This window comes from Nelumbo nucifera, chromosome 2 (assembly GCF_055504915.1).
Source record: "Nelumbo nucifera cultivar China Antique chromosome 2, China Antique-T2T, whole genome shotgun sequence".
Taxonomy (NCBI): domain Eukaryota; kingdom Viridiplantae; phylum Streptophyta; class Magnoliopsida; order Proteales; family Nelumbonaceae; genus Nelumbo; species Nelumbo nucifera.
Window position 1 is genome coordinate 68,495,744 of NC_142650.1, and position 18,723 is coordinate 68,514,466.

At 37.7% G+C, this 18,723-nt stretch overlaps 1 protein-coding gene across 3 annotated transcripts in view; it reads right to left on the reverse strand.

The window, feature by feature from the left end:
- Positions 1-18,175, reverse strand: part of LOC104601446 (uncharacterized) — a 29,095-nt gene extending 10,920 nt beyond the window's left edge. Inside the window, exons 1-7 of one of the 3 annotated variants that reach the window (XM_010264771.2) lie at positions 17,801-18,175; positions 16,989-17,026; positions 8,486-8,601; positions 5,676-5,889; positions 1,063-1,371; positions 848-937; positions 91-768 (exon numbers count right to left, since the gene is read on the reverse strand). In XM_010264771.2, coding sequence (XP_010263073.1) covers positions 91-768; positions 848-937; positions 1,063-1,371; positions 5,676-5,889; positions 8,486-8,601; positions 16,989-17,026; positions 17,801-18,047 — 1,692 coding nt within the window. In that variant the 5' untranslated portion in view covers positions 18,048-18,175. Of the gene's footprint in view, positions 1-90; positions 769-847; positions 938-1,062; positions 1,372-5,675; positions 5,890-8,109; positions 8,201-8,485; positions 8,602-16,988; positions 17,027-17,800 lie in introns of those variants that run through there. The other 2 variants (XM_088898378.1, XM_019198445.2) reach the window with 2 other exon arrangements.
- Between the last annotated feature and the right edge of the window lie 548 nt (positions 18,176-18,723).

Below are 18,723 nucleotides of genomic sequence, written 5' to 3' on the forward strand. Positions count from 1 at the left end.
AGAAACAGTGGATAAAAGACAAACTTCTAGAGCAAAACCATTCCATATTCAATGATTATCTAGCTGAACAATGTAAGAAACACTGCTAACCTCATGAGCACTCATTTTGAAAGCTTGCCTCATTTGTGGAGGATTTACAACAAAGTTGGGCTTTATTGAATCCATAGCTTTAAAACTAGGTACATCTTTAATAAATGCTGATGTTACTGCACCATTAGCTTTAGGAGCCAATTTGTCCGCAGTCTCCCTTGGTCCATTTTCTTCAACCTTGTTAAGCTTTTGAGAAGTAGAATCTTGACAAAATGTTTGTTGGGAACCAACCCAACAATCTGAAGTAACAGTTCCTTCTATGCTAGGTAGCAACTTTGATGAACCTACATCATCCATGCTTCTCAGAGCTTGTCCATGTAACATATCAAGTGTCAATTTAGTGGGGGCTTTATCCTTGGAAATAGCTAGCTTGAGCTCAGATGATCTCTCTTTACGAGAAGGTACTAACTTATCAATCTTCTCAAAAATTTTTTGGGCCATCTCACTGGACTGGGATGGGACAAGGGCCAAACTTGTGCCGGAAATACTATCCCCATTTTCTGCATGCTCCATGCTTAGGATGCCATGTTTAGGCTTTTCCAATGGAAGTGCATTTTCAGGAACTGATAAGCCCATGCTTTTTGAAGGTGTCATCAGATTAGTTTTCTGGCGTATCCGACGAATAGGGCCAACAGATCCAATATCATTGTCTAAAACTGAACTTCTTCGCTTAGATACCTGCAATTAGACAAAAGATTAGGAAAGTGACTAAGTAGATAACTAGGTTTCCACATTGACTCAGAAATATCATCTCTACCTGTTTACCACTATAAAGGGTGCCATTATCCCATATCCGTTGAGATGAAGTTGAGGGATCAATATACCCATCAACTGTGGACTCCACACCCTAGAAGATGAACAGAATCAGATTTTGCATATCCTGAGACAACATCAACAACACAAAAAAGAAAATGGAAAATAGAAAATAACTGAAGAAAACATACATTGAAAATTGAAATGAATAACATATACCTTGAGTGATGCAGAAGAATGAACTCTTGAATATGGACTACAAGCCATACTGTATATTGCAGATCTGCCTCGAGGTCTTGGAGTCAGATAGCCATTTTGAGAGACTCCAGAACTGCCAGCAAGGCGGACATCTAACCTAGGTCTAATCGACATTCCCGGTGATCTTTGAGGAAATGGCATATTACTTATTAAAGCAGCATCCTCCTGAAGTGCCTGACTATACAAGCCCAAAGTTGACACCTTTGAAGCCGTATTGCCCATGTAGGCTTTTGCTAGTTCTGCTGGTGAAGCAACATCCTCTTCGAGGATCTGCAGAAGAATATCATGCAACAAATGCAAAAGCAAGAATCAATTATCATGTGGGTTTCCTGATGAGAACCGTGCACAGAACTCCATGGACCACTCACTCATAACTAGACCTGTTCATGGGCTGGGCCAGCCCGATCTAAGTTGGACTTGGACAAGATTTCAGGCCCGCAGGCTCAGGCTCGGGCCCAAAATATCGAGCCGGGCTCGGGCTTTCTCAAAAAAGCCCGGCTCGAGCCCAAGCCCAACTTGATAATGTATTATATTAATAAAAATATATTTTAGATAATAAAAAAGCATATATATAATACATTTTTCTTTATTTTTCTTCTCTTTTTTCAAGTAATAATTGGAGTTTTCATTATTTTTTAGGTTTTGAGGTCTTTAAGTATAAATAAAACAGCTTTTAATTGAATTAAAAAGGAAAAAAACTTTTTTTCCAAATTTCTAACCGGGCTTGAGTTTGGGCCCAAGCTTTATATGAAGGCCAGGCTTGGGCTCAAGACCTATGAACACATTCTGTTAATGTAGAGGCAAAGCCCGGCCCATGAAGAGGTCTACTCATAACCAAGGTTCAAAATATCAATAGACCCCCATATGGCGAAAGGGGTATATCAGAACTTTGAACCTTCCACTTTTCATTTAATTTAGTTTTTTTTTCAAATTTCAGAAGTAGGCCATCTTTATGTTATTTAACTCTTAGAAAAAAAAAAGCAATTTTCTTAAAATATGTTAAACCAAGTTGTATCAGAAACAAAAAGATACAATATAATACAGCAAATACAGGCATATTAGAGATGGAGTCGAGTTAGTACAACAAGAGGAGATTGTCAGGGCCTATGTGGAGCACTTCAAATCTATTCTAAGAAGGCCTGTGAGTAGAAGGGTGTGGGTAGAAGGTTTGGACTGGCCAGATGTAGGGGTGGAGAACAAGATAAGGTTCGAAAGTAGCTTTACTTTAGAAGAGATCAAGGAGGTTGTGTTTTCTATGGATAGAACAAAAGCTTCAGGGTCAGATGGGTTCCCAATGGCTTTTTATCAGGACTGTTGAGATATCTTGAAAGATGATCTCTTGCGGGTGCTTGACGAGTTTTTCAGGAGAGGAATTGTCAATCCGGGTGTGAACTCTACATTTATAGCCTTAATTCCAAAAAAGAAAGATGCATCACACCCGAAGAATTTTAGGCCAATTAGCTTGGTTAATAGCTTGTATAAGATCATTACAAAAGTGTTGTCTTTGAGGCTGAAGAAGGAACTGCCCGATATCATTGCACACTATCAAGGAGCCTTAGTGAGTGGAAGACAAATTACTGATCAGATTTTAATTGCTAACGAGAATGTGAAGAATTTTAAGAGGGATAAGAAGAAGGGAGTGGTCTGTAAGTTGGACTTGGAAAAGGCTTATGACTTGGTGGACTGGGATTTCTTGAGGGAAGTTTTGACTAAATTTGGGTTTGGGGCTAGATGGTGCAAGTGGATCATGGGTTGTGTCAGGAGTTGTCATTATCCAGTGCTAGTGAATGGGACAGTGGTAGATTTCTTTTCAGCCAATTGGGGTATAAGACAAGGAGACCCCCTATCTCCTTTCTTGTTCATTCTAATTGCGGAGGTTTTGGGGAAACTGATTCACAGAGCAGATTCTAGGGGGCTCATTAGAGGCTGGAGAGTTGGGAGGGTGGAAACCCCCCTCACTCACTTACAATTTGCTGATGACATGATTCTATTTTGTGAAGGCGGTAATGTGAGTTTTATCAGGAACTTGAAATTGATGATACAACTGTTTGAGCAAATGTCTAACTTGAAGGTTAACCTTGGGAAAAGCCGTGTAGTGGGAGTAAACTTGGAGGGAGAGATTAGGGAGAGTGCTTTAGTGTTGGGGTGTGAAGTTTCGGGGTGGCCTTTGAACTACTTAGGGTTGCCATTAGGTGATAATCCCGTGAGAGAGAGCTTTTGGAACCCGATGGTGGAAAGGTTTGAAAAAAGACGGGTATCCTGGAAAAAGAACTACCTCTCTCTCGGTGAGAGAATTACACTAATTAAGGCCACGCTTGCTAACTTACCCATCTTTTTCCTGTCGGTGTTTAAAATCCTAGTGAAGGTTGCTAACAAATTAGAGAAGTTAAAGAGAGATTTCCTGTGGGAGCCAAGAGAGGAGAAGAAGGATCACAGAGTTAGATGGGAGGTAGTATGTAGGAGTAAGTCTTGTGGTGGCGTGGGGCTTGGGAGTATCAGGAGAAGGAATATGACTCTGTTGGGGAAGTGGTTGTGGAGGTTCCCTATGGAGAAGGAGAAACTATGGGCTAGAATAGTGGCAAGTATACATGGGCTGGAGCACAATGGATGGGACGCTGGAATCAAAGCTAAGACCACAAGCAATTCTCCTTGGAAAGCCATTCATGACCTGCTACCAGTTTTCTCCCCTAATATCAGGTATGACTTGAATTCCGATAACTCCATAAAATTTTGGGAACAAACCTGGGTGGGGAGCGCCCCTTTAAAGGATCAGTTTCCTTCTTTGTATGCTCTTTCTGATTTGAAAAATGAGTCGATCTCGTCTTTCACCACCCCGTCCTCTTCCACTTCTCGGATTGGGTGGAACTTGGGTCTAAGAAGGGATTTGAGAGACTCAGACATCGATAGTATTTCGAGCCTTATTGCACTTCTTGATAACGTTGTCTTAGACCCCACTAGGGCGGATTCTAGAATTTGGACACCTACCCCCAATGGCATCTTCTCTTGTGCTACGTTCTTCAAAGTCTTAAATCAGTCCACCAGTCCTACCTTCCCCCCTTTCCCTGTTGGTGAGGTTTGGTGCAGAGCAATACCTCCTAGGGTTGGTAGTTTTCGTTGGAAAGCCTATCTGGAAAGAATCAACACTGGTGATTTACTCCAAAAGAAGAGACCCAATACTTGTTTGTCACCTCAGTGATGTGTTCTATGTAAAGCGGATGGGGAGACTAGTTTTCACCTACTGGTGTCTTACCACTTTGCGAGGTCAATTTGGGACTGGGCTTCCTCCTTATTTGGATGCAGCTGGAATCCCCCATCAGACTTGCAGGGCCTTTTCTCCCCTACCTTTTTCAGGTGGCGGATAAAAGGGGAAAGGATAATGTGGAGAAGACTAAGGGCTGCAGTATGTTGGATACTGTGGGAAGAAAGAATTTGGGACTGCGCTTCCTCCTTATTTGGATGCAGCTGGAATCCCCCATCAGACTTGCAGGGCCTTTTCTCCCCTACCTTTTTCAGGTGGCGGATAAAAGGGGAAAGGATAATGTGGAGAAGACTAAGGGCTGCAGTATGTTGGATACTGTGGGAAGAAAGAATTTGGGACTGCGCTTCCTCCTTATTTGGATGCAGCTGGAATCCCCCATCAGACTTGCAGGGCCTTTTCTCCCCTACCTTTTTCAGGTGGCGGATAAAAAGGGAAAGGATAATGTGGAGAAGACTAAGGGCTGCAGAATGTTTGATACTATGGGAAGAAAGAAACTCCAGAATATTCTCAAAAACCTAGAGGGGGGCAACAGATCTGAGGACTATCATACATATTAGGGCAGTACAGTGGTTGAAATCTTTGGAACTATTCACAGATTACACTGTGGATGACATGTTGAGGAAGTGGGGTGAAATTGCAAATTGCACACAGACCAAGTCAATAATGAATGTGGCTTGGACTCCCCCACCTAGTGGATTCTTGAAATTAAACTTTGATGGATGTAGTAGGGGAAATCCGAGACAATCGGGGATTGGAGGTGTTTTTAGGGATGAAAATGAGGTCACCTCTGCCATGTTCTCAAGCCCAATTGGAGTGGGTGACTCCATTAGAGCTAAGATCTTTGCAGTTATGGAAGGAGTCCGGAAAGCTAAGGAGTTGAACATCAAGAAACTCATAATTGAAGGGGATTCAGAGGTGGTGATAGGGTGGTTGACTAAAGATCAAAATGGTTTATGGAAGTACAACAATGAGAGGAGGAAAAACATGTGGCTGGTGCGGGAGATGGAAGTTAAGACATGTAGGGTTAAAAGATCGGCTAATTCCCTAGCTGACGGTTTAGCTAAACAAGGGGCAGAAAGGGATTCATTGTTTTGGGCTAAGCTGTAACTTTAGTGTCTTCTTTTCTCTTTTTCTTCTTTTTTCCTTTCATGAGGCTCTTTGTGGCTCTTGGAAGATAAGTGTGTTTGTCTAACTCCTGTAAATTTTCTACTAATGATTTAATGAAAGTGTTATTGATCAAAAAAAAAAATACAGGCATATTGTAGCAAAATTTTGAACCTTGCTCGTAACTAGGCAATGAAGGGGAAAAATTAACCTGTTTCCCTACACTTGAGTTGATGATTGGAGTTGAAATGCCTCTGAGTAATCTCTGGCTCTCTGCTTTGTTTGCTTGCCCTGGAACAGGTTCCAGATTGTCATGCACTGGAACCGGCTCTGTGATTTTTGACACAGGCCTCTTCTCCTCATCCCTTACAGTTACATCAACAGTTCTTGAGTTCAGTAATTCCATCAGGCGATTTATCTCATCTCTGCAAGCAATTGAAGTAAATTACATATAGAACTTTAAAGCATGTCATACTTCAAAATAGATTGTTTGGAATGCCATGCAAATAACTGATTAAGAATAATGTCAATGAGTACTCATGTAGTCAAACAAGGACAGTAAATACTAAATAGGAAGATTTCCATTGCAAGCAAATTAGTGAATACACACTGTTTAACCATCAAATGGACTCACCTAAAAATTCTCCTCTAACAGACCAACATATGCCGAAGTCAAAACAGTGTAGAAACAATTATACAATATGATGAAAACAAGCTAGAAGAATCTTCAAGGAATGGTGAGTAATGATCCAACTGTATGAATATATGCAAGCATAGGAAGGCATCACTTCTTTATCTAGCTTCAAAGTCCTCTTGATAATAAAGTGTTTTAAAGGGATAACCGAGTCATGCCTAGGTACAAAGGCAAGGTTCATTCTAAGGCATGGGTCTCTCACCCAGGCAACTCAACTTTCAAAAGGGTTACGCCTAGGTTTAGGTACAAGACAACCCAGGTGCATGCCTATTATAAATTTTCTTTTTTCAGACTCTTCATATATTCTTGTGTGTTCTTCACTTGTACTAGTCTATTAACTTTCAAAGAACATTTTATTCTTGCTTGTGCACCAATAATGATCTATTAACTTTTAATTGAAACAAAAACAAAGACCTTTTGATTCATTTGAATATCTTAAGCCCTAGTTATTACAGATAAGATCTCAAAACCCTAAACAGAACAAGCTTTGACCAAAATCACAAAAAACACTTTTAAACATGCAAACACACACACATACATTGAGAGTTATGAATGCTAGACACTCACACACACACACACACACATTCTCTCCTTTCTCTTTTACAAGCCCAAGACAAAGGCTCCGCCTCTTATCCCTCCAATATAGTTTATTCTTTAATTATTAGTAAACTCGAACCCTTGATTTTGACTAGGGGTGATCTTGGGTCGGGTCGGGCTTTGCACTTGTTGAGTTGGGCCGAGTTCTAGTTATTGGGCCCAATTGTTTTGTTCTTATTTTATGTTGTTAAGTTAGGAAGTTGTTAAGCTTTAGGCCCATTAGCTTATGTTTTTTAAGTTGTGACTATTCAGCTACTTTAGTAGCCGCCCTACTAAGGGCATTCTTGTAATCTTTCATTCTTTTAAGTTAAGTATAAAATATAATGAGGGGTTGGCAGCCAGAACTAATTCAATTGTGGTTAACATCCCACTCTTTCTTTCCTCTCTTTCTTCTCTACTGCTGAAACTCTTCATCTTCTTCTTCTTTCTCTTCACAAGGAATTCATCCTGATTTACAAACAGTGATTTCTATTGCACTTATGATAAGGGCTATAGCTTAGGCCCAGGCCCAGCCTGGCCCGGGGTTCTGGGCCTGAAACATAAGCCCTAGCCCAAGTCTATACGGGCCCGGGCCGGGCCTGATTCCAGGCCAATGTCACTCATATATAAAGCATAACATATCTATATATTAAATGACATAACATGCATATAAACTTATTTTATACATTATATAATATAAAATAGTACATAATTATACATGTCATGTTATAATATTTATATATAAAATATATAATATAATGTAAAATAACATGTATACATTGTACAGAAAATGTGTAAGTTTAAATATATGCGGGTTGGGCCGGGCTTGAAGTATTAAGCCCAAGCCCGACCCTAAAATTTGTGAGCCTGATGTGGGCCCGGCCTAGACCCAGGCCTGAACAAAAAACCCAGGCCCGAGCCCGGAATTTCTGAGTCGGGCTTGTGCAGGCCAGGCTGAAATGATCACCCCTAATTTTGACCTTCACAACGCCTTCATAGAATTATATTTGGATTATGGTGTTTGACATGAAGCTATCAACATTTTTTATGAAATATGGTTAGGATAACCACATTATGCCTTTATATAGGTTTCCGTGTATTTCATTTTTTTGATAGGAAACAGTAACTTTCATTAGCTAAAAAACCAGAAGTACAACTCACCTACTAAAGTGAAAGGTGACCCCTGAACAAAAACACCGTAAAACACTGCCCAAAACAAAACCTCCCGATTCACCCCTTGCTTTACTAGGTTGCCAGCTAAAGCATTTGTTGACCTCCTAGACCAAGAAACTTGTGCACCCAGCTCCCTTGTGTATTTCATGTGATATATAATAATTCTCCTGTATATCAAATTTTAAATTAAAAATAGTTGCACCTCATTTCATTTGAGCACATCCCTCACGTTGCGCCTTGCACCTCAAGCATTTGGAAGCCATTGCACTTCTGTATTCATTCTCTTTGACCTTCTAAAAAAAATCTTTTGTTATCAAAAAACAATATTTTATCATATTGGATGCATCAAATTTTAGTCTAAATTCCATATCTAACATATCTTCCAGCCCTGTCCTTACCATATCGAGGCAACATAGGTTATACAATCAAGGACTCTCAGCAAGAAAATAAAATGCATCCACCAATGAAATTGTGCAGATTATACAACACAATGAGCACTTGAGTAGCAACTATGAGGAATACAATTTACATAATTGGTTACACAGCCATCAGTAACAAGTGATAAACGAAAAACTTGCCTGGTAAATGTCTTCTGCTTCAGAATTTTCTCAAGTTCATTAATCCCATTATTGTCAGAACCATTACTTGGGATGTCACCTTCATTGCTAACTTCTTGTGCACCAGGAGGAGGATGCTGCATCCCAAAAATTCACAGCCATAAAAAGAAGATAGTATTAAGTTTTCTTTTATTGGCAGTGATTAGCATGTGTAATGAAAATCAAAATATACAAAAGGAGGTGGTATAAGGGGAACTAAAATATAACAAAAATCATTAAAACAGAATCCTATAATACTGCATCCCAGAAAAGCAGCCTTCTCACCTCAGATATGAAAGAAAACTATGAACACAATACCAATGCAGTTCTTTGAAAATAAAGAGTGAAACTTAGCAGAAGGGATTCCTAAGAGACCAAGGTGCAACAGACAAGACTAGAAACACACCTGAATGAAGTGACATATCATTTTTGAAAGGGGAAAAACCTAAAGAATCTTAACATAAAGCAACATGGGAATTTAAATTCTAAAAGAAAAAAAATGTTCCAGAAAACCTATTAGTTCAATTGGCTAAAGAATTGTCTTATTAACACAAAGGTTTAGTCTTGTATGTCAACTTAAATCCTATGGGAGCTATTTTGGTAATTCAGGGAACACAGGTATTGGACAGATGGTAAGAGATGATAAGAGAATATCCCTCCCATCTTTTCGGGTCCTGCCGGTCATGCAATTCTATTGGACCAGAGTTGTGGCCTGGTTGCAATATTTAAAGCTTGTTGTTACCCAAGCTGGACAGATCTAAAGGGCAGCCCAGTGCATGAGGCTCCCACTATTGTGTGGCCTGAGGAGAGATAGATGTACACAGCCATACCCCTGCACATAGGGGTGTGCTCACGGTTCAGTTAACCAAACGGTGGGGCATTTTTGGAACTGAACCAGTACTACCAGTTTATGGAAAACCAGTAACCGGAACCAAACTGAAGCCAGTCGGTTAACCGGTTGACCGGTTCGGTTTGTCGGTTTTCTGGTTTTTTAATTTTTACAATATATATTATAAAAATATATATAAATATATAATAAAAATTTATAAATAAATATAAAATATTATATTTTAAATAATATATAACACATTATAAATATATTTATTTATAATGCATATTTATTCATTTTTAATATATATTATACATAAATATATAGAAATATATGTATACCGGTCGGTTCGGTTAACCAATTTTTCGGTTCGATTTCGGTCGGTTCGGTTTTTCGGTTTTTTTTGCTCACCCCTACCTACACATATAGAGAAGTTGTTTCCAAGTCCAAAGTCCAGACAGATCTAAAGGTTGAAGGTAAATGTAAAATGGTCATCAGTTGGATGATGCTTGGATATAGAGTTGTAAATAAGTTGGATTCAGATCAGATCTATGAAGTTTTTTCTTTTTTATTTTGAAATGAAGTAAAAGATCACAAAAGTTCCTATGTACACAAAAAAGACTTTAAAATGAGAATGTATCAAACTTCTCCCTTAGTCTGAATTGAATGTCATTTGTATAGTGTTTATGAAGAAAACAAAATATCGGAGTCAAAAAGAAAAAGAAAAAGAACCAAGGGTTTAAAAACCAATCCAGAAACGAAACCACTTTGGCCACCGGTTTCTGGGTCAACCAACCAGGTCAAATGGATCAACCCCATGACTATCAAACTTGTAATATTGGGTCTATGGGCCCCGCTAGAATTTATGTTTAAAATAATTAGTCCTAACAAGACTATGGGCTGGCATACTGAAGTATATTTTTAGGTTCTAGGCTAGGACTAAGGGGAGAGAGAGAGAGAGAGACATTGATTAATATGAGAAAAAGTCGTGATTTTTCAAATTTTGAATTTTACAAATAATTGATCTCAACCACAAACCGCTACCCGAGTCGAACGGTTTAGTGGTTTGACCACCCAGGTCAATGGTTCTTTGACAAATTCAAGATTTTTTTTCAAAAAGCAATCCAATTCAAAATGAACCTAAAGCCATGAACGATTCTTGGTCAAATGGTCCAAACGTCCAGTTCCGGTTTTCAAAACAATGAAAATAACTATACAGTATATCCCAGGTCCCCAACCAAGAGCACAAAGTGTCTTTTACATTGTTCAACAGCACCTCTACCAATTTGTGCCTATTCTTGAATTTACCTTCATTTCTTTCAGCTTAAATATTCCAAAAGATCATTAGAGAGAAGATTCTCCACACCACTCTACCTTTATCATTGAAGCCAGTTAGCTTCCATGCCACCAGCTACACCACTAATTCTGGGAAGAACCTCTTCTAGTACAATGGGTCCAGGACCAACAACCAAATTAGCCTACTAAAGGAACAATGCATGAAGATGTGGTTGACTGATTCATCTTCAAAATTGCAAGGCACACATTTGGATAATTTAGCACCACTATTTTGAAAACCGAACCAGACAGTTGGACCATTTGACCCAAAACCAGTCATGGCTCAGGGTACGGTTTTGAATTGGGCCATTTTTTGAAAAAAAAAAACATTGAATTTGTCAAAGAACCACTGACCCAGGCAATCAAACCGCTAAACCATTCAACCCAAGCAGCAATTTGCGATTGAGATTAACTATTTGTAAAATTCAAATTTTGAAAAATCAAGAGTTTTTTCAAATATACAAAAGCTATAAAAGCTGACACTTCTATTGTGATTGTCAATTGATATCTCTCTATTTGTCTCATGCCACCTCTCTCTCTCCCCCTAGTCCTAACTATCAATGTCTCTCTGTCTCGTGTCATCTCTCATCTCTCTCCCCCTACCTCAAACCTAATAATATACTTTAATCTGCCAAGCCTTAGGACTAACTATTTTAAACATCAATTCTAATCCCATGGCACCCAATATTATAAGTTCATAACAAAATAAGCATCTAATAGGGGTCTATTTCCCAAATGGCCAAACATTTGACAGTTACGGGTCAATCCGTTCATCGACCCAGACAGTTAAACTGCTGACTCAGAAACAGGTGGGCAAAGCGGTTCGATTTCCAGGTTGGTTTTTAAAACCTTGTCTAGTACTATTACTCTCCTAACAAGACTGATTCGTCTTCCTAATCATTTAGATTCCCCCTAATTACAGAGTTTCACACAACAGCACCATTCATTAATTCAAAGCTCAACACAAAAGCTTCTCTGCTACTCACTGCCAAATATATTAAAGGAAAGGCCTCCATAAGAGGCAGGTCATAGCACCACCTGTTTTTAATAGTTTCATACCCCTAGTGAAATCCTTGTAATCCTTCTCAAAAAAGTTTTCCATGCCAAACAGAAATGTGGATACTGACCTTCCCATAGGGATGCAAACAGAACGGGTCGGATTCAAATCAGGGTATATCCGAATTCAATCTGATAGCAGAATCCGAGATTCGATCCGATCAGATCTTACAAATAGTGATTTGAATCCAAATCAGTTAAGGATGTCAAATATCCAAATATGATCAGATCCGGTTTGAAATATGGAAAATTTAATAAATTATTAAAAGAAAAAAAAAACATGTAAGTTTATATGAAGAAAAACAAAAAATATAAGTATTTTTTCAACTATTTTCATCATATATATTAATAAATACATGTCTTGAAAAAATTTACAAAAATGCAATATAAACATATTTCTAAATAAATATATTAATACATACATGTCTTTTTATAACTAAATATGTTTATAAATATATACATATATAGGTTGAATCGGATTGGATCCTTTCAAATCGGATAAGGGTGTGACCCGAATCCAATCCGATCCGATATGAAAATTCGACCAAGGATTATCCGAATCCGACAAAACTAGGATCAAAGTCGTATTGGATCGGATCATAATCCAATACATTTGCACCCCTACCTTCCCAAATCCCATTCACAGTTTCTTGTCCCAAATTCAGACACAACCACCCACCACCTCCATAAACTGTTCTTCTGCTCATTATATCTCCAAAACCATTTTCTTAATAGGGCTTTATTAAAGGTTCCAAAATTTTTCACCCACAGCCCACCACTCCACCAGCCTGTTTGGGACTCCATACCTTCCTCCAATTAGTTCCAAAGGAAATACTACATTTTCTTCTCCAACATCTACTTGCATCAGGAATGGGAAATATGGAAAGATAGCATTTGGGCAGGGACACATGCACATTCTTAATGAAAATCAACTTACTTCCTTAAGACAAGTACCTTGTTTTCCAAGAAGCCAGTCTTTTATCAAAGCATTCTAGTAGCAGGTTCCCCTTGAGGTTCATCTAGCTCCAAGGGGAAGATGTAGGTATTTGGAGGACAACTTGCCAAATGCTACATCCCAATGAGTCAGCTAGAATCTAAACTCTATATTTTCTGATCTCTCCAACAGCTAGAGTTTCAATCTTCTGCAATATAACTTTCAGGCCCAAGGCAGTTTCAAACTTCATGAGCAAGTACTTCAAATGAGTTAGCTGATGGATGGTTCATGGAAGAATAAAGCATCGCCTGTAAACTAAAGCCCCTTATGAAGCCTCCCTGCACAGCCTGATCTATAAACCTACTAAGGGCTTCTAGCCTTCCACAACACAAATGAAAGTATAAATGTTGTAAGCCTCTAGATCTACATATATTTGAATTTGATCCTACTAATATTCAACTTCAAATCGAATATTTTCCACCATATTTTGATAGAACTCAGATTGGATTCAGATATTATATATTATTAGTATGCTAGCTAAAATGACCAACATATTATTAATAAAACAAATTAAAAATAACTTCCATAAGCTTGAACTTATGAGACTCTAGTGAAAATATGATAGTTAAACCATTTTTTAATAAATACATGTAAGTTCTATATAGACATATGCACATACATATTAATATTATTGGACTCAGATCTTAATCAGATTTCATTGGGTGGACCCCAATTTAATACAATTATAAATGGATATGGTTTTGGAGATCCAAATCTGGTTTAATTGGATAAAATTTTAAGCTTGGACTCAAATAATCAGGTATTATATATTATCGGTAAGTTAAAAATAAAAAATGGCCAAAAGATTACATTCATTAACAAAACGAATTAAAAATAAATTCCATAAAACTTGAATTTATTAGTATTTAGTGAAAATATGATATTTAAATCAACTTTATTATAAACATACGTTATTTTTGTAAAGAACATATGCACATAGATACTAATTTTATCATATATGGGTCTTGATCAGGTATGAATGAGTTGAATCCAGATTTGATCCAATTATCTGATTTTTGAGATCCAAATCCAGTTTAACCAAATCAAATTGCAAACTTGGACCGAGATAAAGTATGCTGGACCTTCAGACTCTTGGTTAGAGAGACTACAGTTTTGACTGCTATTATGAACTGCTTATTCAGGTAGACACCCACAGCTGCTAAAAGTCTGGCAGACTCACTTCCAAGGAAGCAATTTCAAAAGATCAACTATGTTGAGAGTCACCCTAGGCAAGATCAAATTGCAAAATGTTTTTAATGAATTTGGAGTCAGGTCAGCACTGCTGGATTGTATATTTTGCAGCTATTGTTGTTGCTATGGCACAACCTGTTTCCCCATTAATAAATTCTCAGGGTAATGTTGCTTATCAAAAAAATTCCATAGAGGCATTGTTCAAATTCTAAGCATTATAAGTAGTAAGTACAACCCATGATATAGGAAATCAATGTGTGAAAGAACTAAAAAGGATGGTATGCAAATTGGACTAGAGAAGGCATATATACTATCCTGCAGATCAGTCTTTCCTTGAGGAGGTTTATGAAGATGTGGCTTCAGGAATAGTTGGAGAATCTGGATAGAAATGTGTTTAAAATCAGTGCATTATCCAATTTTACTCAATGGTGTGGTTGAAGACTTCTTTACAACAAAAAGAGGTTAAAAAGAAGGAGATCCTCTTTCCCCTACTAGGGCAAACAACAGGGTTTGATTAGGGGATGGAAGGTTGGAAAAGTGAGATTATAGTGAACCATTTACAATTTACCGATGACATCACAACATCACGTAATTTTGTGAGGATATTGGAGAGGAAGGGGCAAGAAATATGCAGCACTTGATAATGCTTTTTGAGAAGACTTCTAATTTGAGACTCAACTTTGATAAAAGATGCATAGCTAGTGTCAATATGGGGAGGGATGAGTTTGAAGCTTATGCTTGCATATTAGGATGCCAGAATGTAGAATGGTCTATGAAATATTTAGGATTGTCTTTCAGAGAAAACCACAGATCTACGGCATTCTAGAATCCAATTGTGAAAGGATTCAATGAAAAAACTAGTCTGTTGAAAGGTAAATTATATTTCCTTTGGAGGGAGAATAACTTTGATTAGGTCTACCTTAGCCAACCTTTCAATTTACTTCCTTTCAGTGTTCATAATCCCAATGCCAATTGAAAAATGAATTAGAGAAACATCAAGATGGACTTTTTATGGGAACATGGAGACTACTAGAAGGATCACTTGGTGAATTGGACCAAGGCATATGAAAGAAAGAAGTAATGGGATTTGCATATGGGCAAATTGATGAAGAAGAATAAGGTTTTGCCTAGTACATGGTTGTCATAGTTTTCATGGCGCCAAGGCAAGGCTAGGCAACAGGGGGGCGCCTTCTTGCCTAGTCACCTAGGCAATGGATTTTTTATGTAACAAGCATCTATCCTAGGGTAGTTCCCTAGGTTCCATAACCATATTTCCTTAATAATTATCCATAATTTTCATAAGAAAAGTATAAACTTCATGTTAAAGTATAGAAAATCAACATATTCATGAAAAGAAAAAGAAAGAAATGCTGACCAGCCACCAAATGGGAAAACGATTTTTTAGTCAGTTAAATTTTATATCCATTTCCATCATAAATAAACAACACTTGTTTTTACTCCTTTTTAATATGATTAATATAAAATATCACATTATATTCTTCTTTAGTATGATTATAAAATATCACTTTTTCTTTTTTTTTTATTTTTTGTATTTATTGTATTTTAAAAATTTTGTCATTTAACTATGACATCATGGGTTAACTCATTTGACTCAAATGGTTGAATTGCTTACCCACCACCTAGACAAAAGAACGATTTTGTTTTTAGGTGGGATTTAAAAAACATGGGTTTTATATTGTTAAAATTATTGGATATTTCTTATTTGTAAAATTTACTAGTGAGAAAAACACCTTAATTATAGGGTTTAATGAGAGAGAATGAGAGTTAATACCTTGAATACAAGGACTAAATGAGAGAGAATTAAATGACATGAAAGTAATAGTTCAACTTACATTTTCAACCCTTACAATTAGAGAGAGACTAAATTCAAAAACACGCACCACCTCAAAATTTTTTAGAATTGCTGTAAGGTTAATAGCCTAGCCCACAAAGCATTGAGAAGCACCAAATTGTCACTATCATCTACATATTAAAGATGACAAATCATCAGGCCCTCGACTCCCACTTTGAAACCATCTAGCATGCCAAGCTCAACTTCCTTGGAAATCTTGCAACTCAAGACCTTACTTGTTAGTACACACAACAATGAAGAAGGCGGATTTCCTTACTGAATACCACTAGGAGGATAAAAGGATTGTGTCAACAATCCATTTTTTTTATCAATTTGTGTTAATGATCCATTTCACCCTGTTGTACAAATCCTCAAGGACAACACTCATCTTTAAGGGGGAAATCAGAAAAGGAAAACAAAACAAAAGTGGCTAGTAGACTGCATTTGGCATGCCTTCAGAGAATTAATTATGATGAATTTTGTGATTCAAAGAATCATCTTTTAAGTCTGGATGTAGGAAAATTGCTGAAAAGAATTCCCTTTTGGGCTCAAAATTCATTCTAAGAATTGACTCTTTGGAGATAAAAATTTAGCTTCAAAACAGAATCATTTTTAGCTCAAAACTAAGTCTTCAAATAGTGATCTTTGGAGCAAAATTTTAACCAAAAATAGCTTAACACATTATATCCCTGCACACACCCATGTACAGAGACTTAATGTTAAATAGGTCTGACCTAAAAATTTTTCACCACTCAAAAGAAAGAATCATAAGAGAGAAAGGTACTTGATCAAATTAATCCTTGTAAGACAGAACCACATGAGTACATGACTATGGTCTCAAGTGTCATGCAAACAGTGAATCAAACCCATATGCCAGAAAAGCTGACCCTGTCCAGATGACATAATTTGCAATATCCACATTTAAAATGTCTCAAGTTTATATAAAATGATGTTATTTAAAATAATCACAAATCAAAAATAAAGCCTGACTCTGCACGCAATACTAATCAAATTAGGATTCAGTACAGGGAAAGGTACATCAAGATAAGATGTTGAATGTACTATGACAAGCAGAAGCACATCTAATACAAAACAAATTCTTTTGACAAAAGAAATTAAGCACATGTTAAACCTCGACGGAACTATAGCCAATTTAGCAAAGATCTCATAACGGCCCAAATTATAGTGATTGCTAAATAACCATAATTAGAAGAAGCATTCTGCTTACAATTTCAGGAGTCTCATGCCTCAATTCCTGGTTTGCCTCTGTTCACATGATAATTTGTATAAAACAACATTAGAACAATGTAAAACCATACTTCCCACTAAAATTGAAGAGCAATGAAGTTAACCCTGAGAAGAAAACTAACTCAACCATATGAAAGACATAATGCAATTAAGATAGTAACCAATAATAATTCAAACCAGAAGAATTCCAATTTATAGTATATTAAAAACAAGTTTGAATTGTCAAAATAATTACTTAAAATATAAATGTGTCTTATTTCAATTTAGAGAACAAAAGCTCAACAACAAAACCAAATAACTAGGGAAGAAAAAAAAAATTTGAAAACTTAAAGCTCTCCTTGTGAAATACAAATAATACAAGTATACGACAGTAAATTTAAATCGGCTTGAACTTTAAAGCCTTTTATCCCTTTCAAATCAAATCCCGCATTACTTTTTACTCGAAAATTTCTCCGGGTTCAGAGTTTCAGACTACAAAAACAGAAGTTCAATTTCAGACTCCAACTTTATTTCATTAGTCTCCAATCAATCTCAGGGACAATAGAAAAATGGCGTCTTTCTCTAACTGGCTATTTATCATATCCACTAAGCCACTAACAAAACATCAAAATGACGAATTTTGCCCAATTTCCCATTCCCAATCGCCCAAACCCTAGAGAAAACTCCAAAACCCTAAAACTAGAAAACCCCCAACACTCCCACACGACAAGCACCAAACCACTGAGTCGTGCAGAAACATCAGAAACAAACGAGAACAAGCAAGTGATCAAAGAAATGCAGGACGAATCGAACCAGAAACGGGCAGCGGAGCAGGAAGACCCTTGCGGAACACGGACGAGAAGAATAACTGCGCACTTTTCGTGATAATCCTCGAAGCTGGATCGACAAGCTTCGACAGCCACCCTCTTCTCCCCGCGTCTATGGGGTTCCGGACAGCGCTCGCCGGCCTATCGTAAGGCGTCGACGCGACTCTCCGAAACGGCTTCTTCCGGAATTTCCCACCTGCTCCTCCTTCGTACCCTCCTGCCGCCGTCGCCATGAAAGCTCAATTCCAAGCTCGACTCGAGACACAGAAACGGAAGCAACGCCCACCTATAATAGGGTTTTTACTTTTTCATTTCCCACAGAAGAAGAGAAGGAGAGAGAGAGAGAGAGAGAGAGAGGATTCCGGTAATCGGTGACGTATAGGAATACCAGATTTATACGCCGACAGTGTATCTGATCTGAACGTCAATGTCTACAGAATGGACGGATCAGATTGAGAACTGAAAAGTTACGACACAGTTGATTGTACGGTAGCTTTTAAGTGTATGATGTGGACTAATGCGAATCGACCACGTGGACATTAGAAACGAGCGCGTAATGAAAGACATTTTAAATGTTAGCGGGTTCGTAGAAAAGGGATTTTGGGTTTTGGTTTAATGCGCGGAATCTTGACGTACGCCGAGTGCGCATAACACCCACAGAAAATTTCGTGGACAAATTTCGTGGACAGAAGTAACTGATGAGGGTGCACCGTGCACGCGGCGAGCGGGCGATGGGGAAGGTGGGAATTTTATTTTTGTTTGTTCGCAACGAAAGGGTAGTTCGAGTTCGTTACTTCGGTTTTTTTTTTTTTTTGTCTCAAGAGTTAATGAGTTCTCTGAGTCATGTTCTTATGACTCGCGAGTCAGACCGATGAAGTTTTAACTTTTAAGCATGCTTTTAGACCCAAG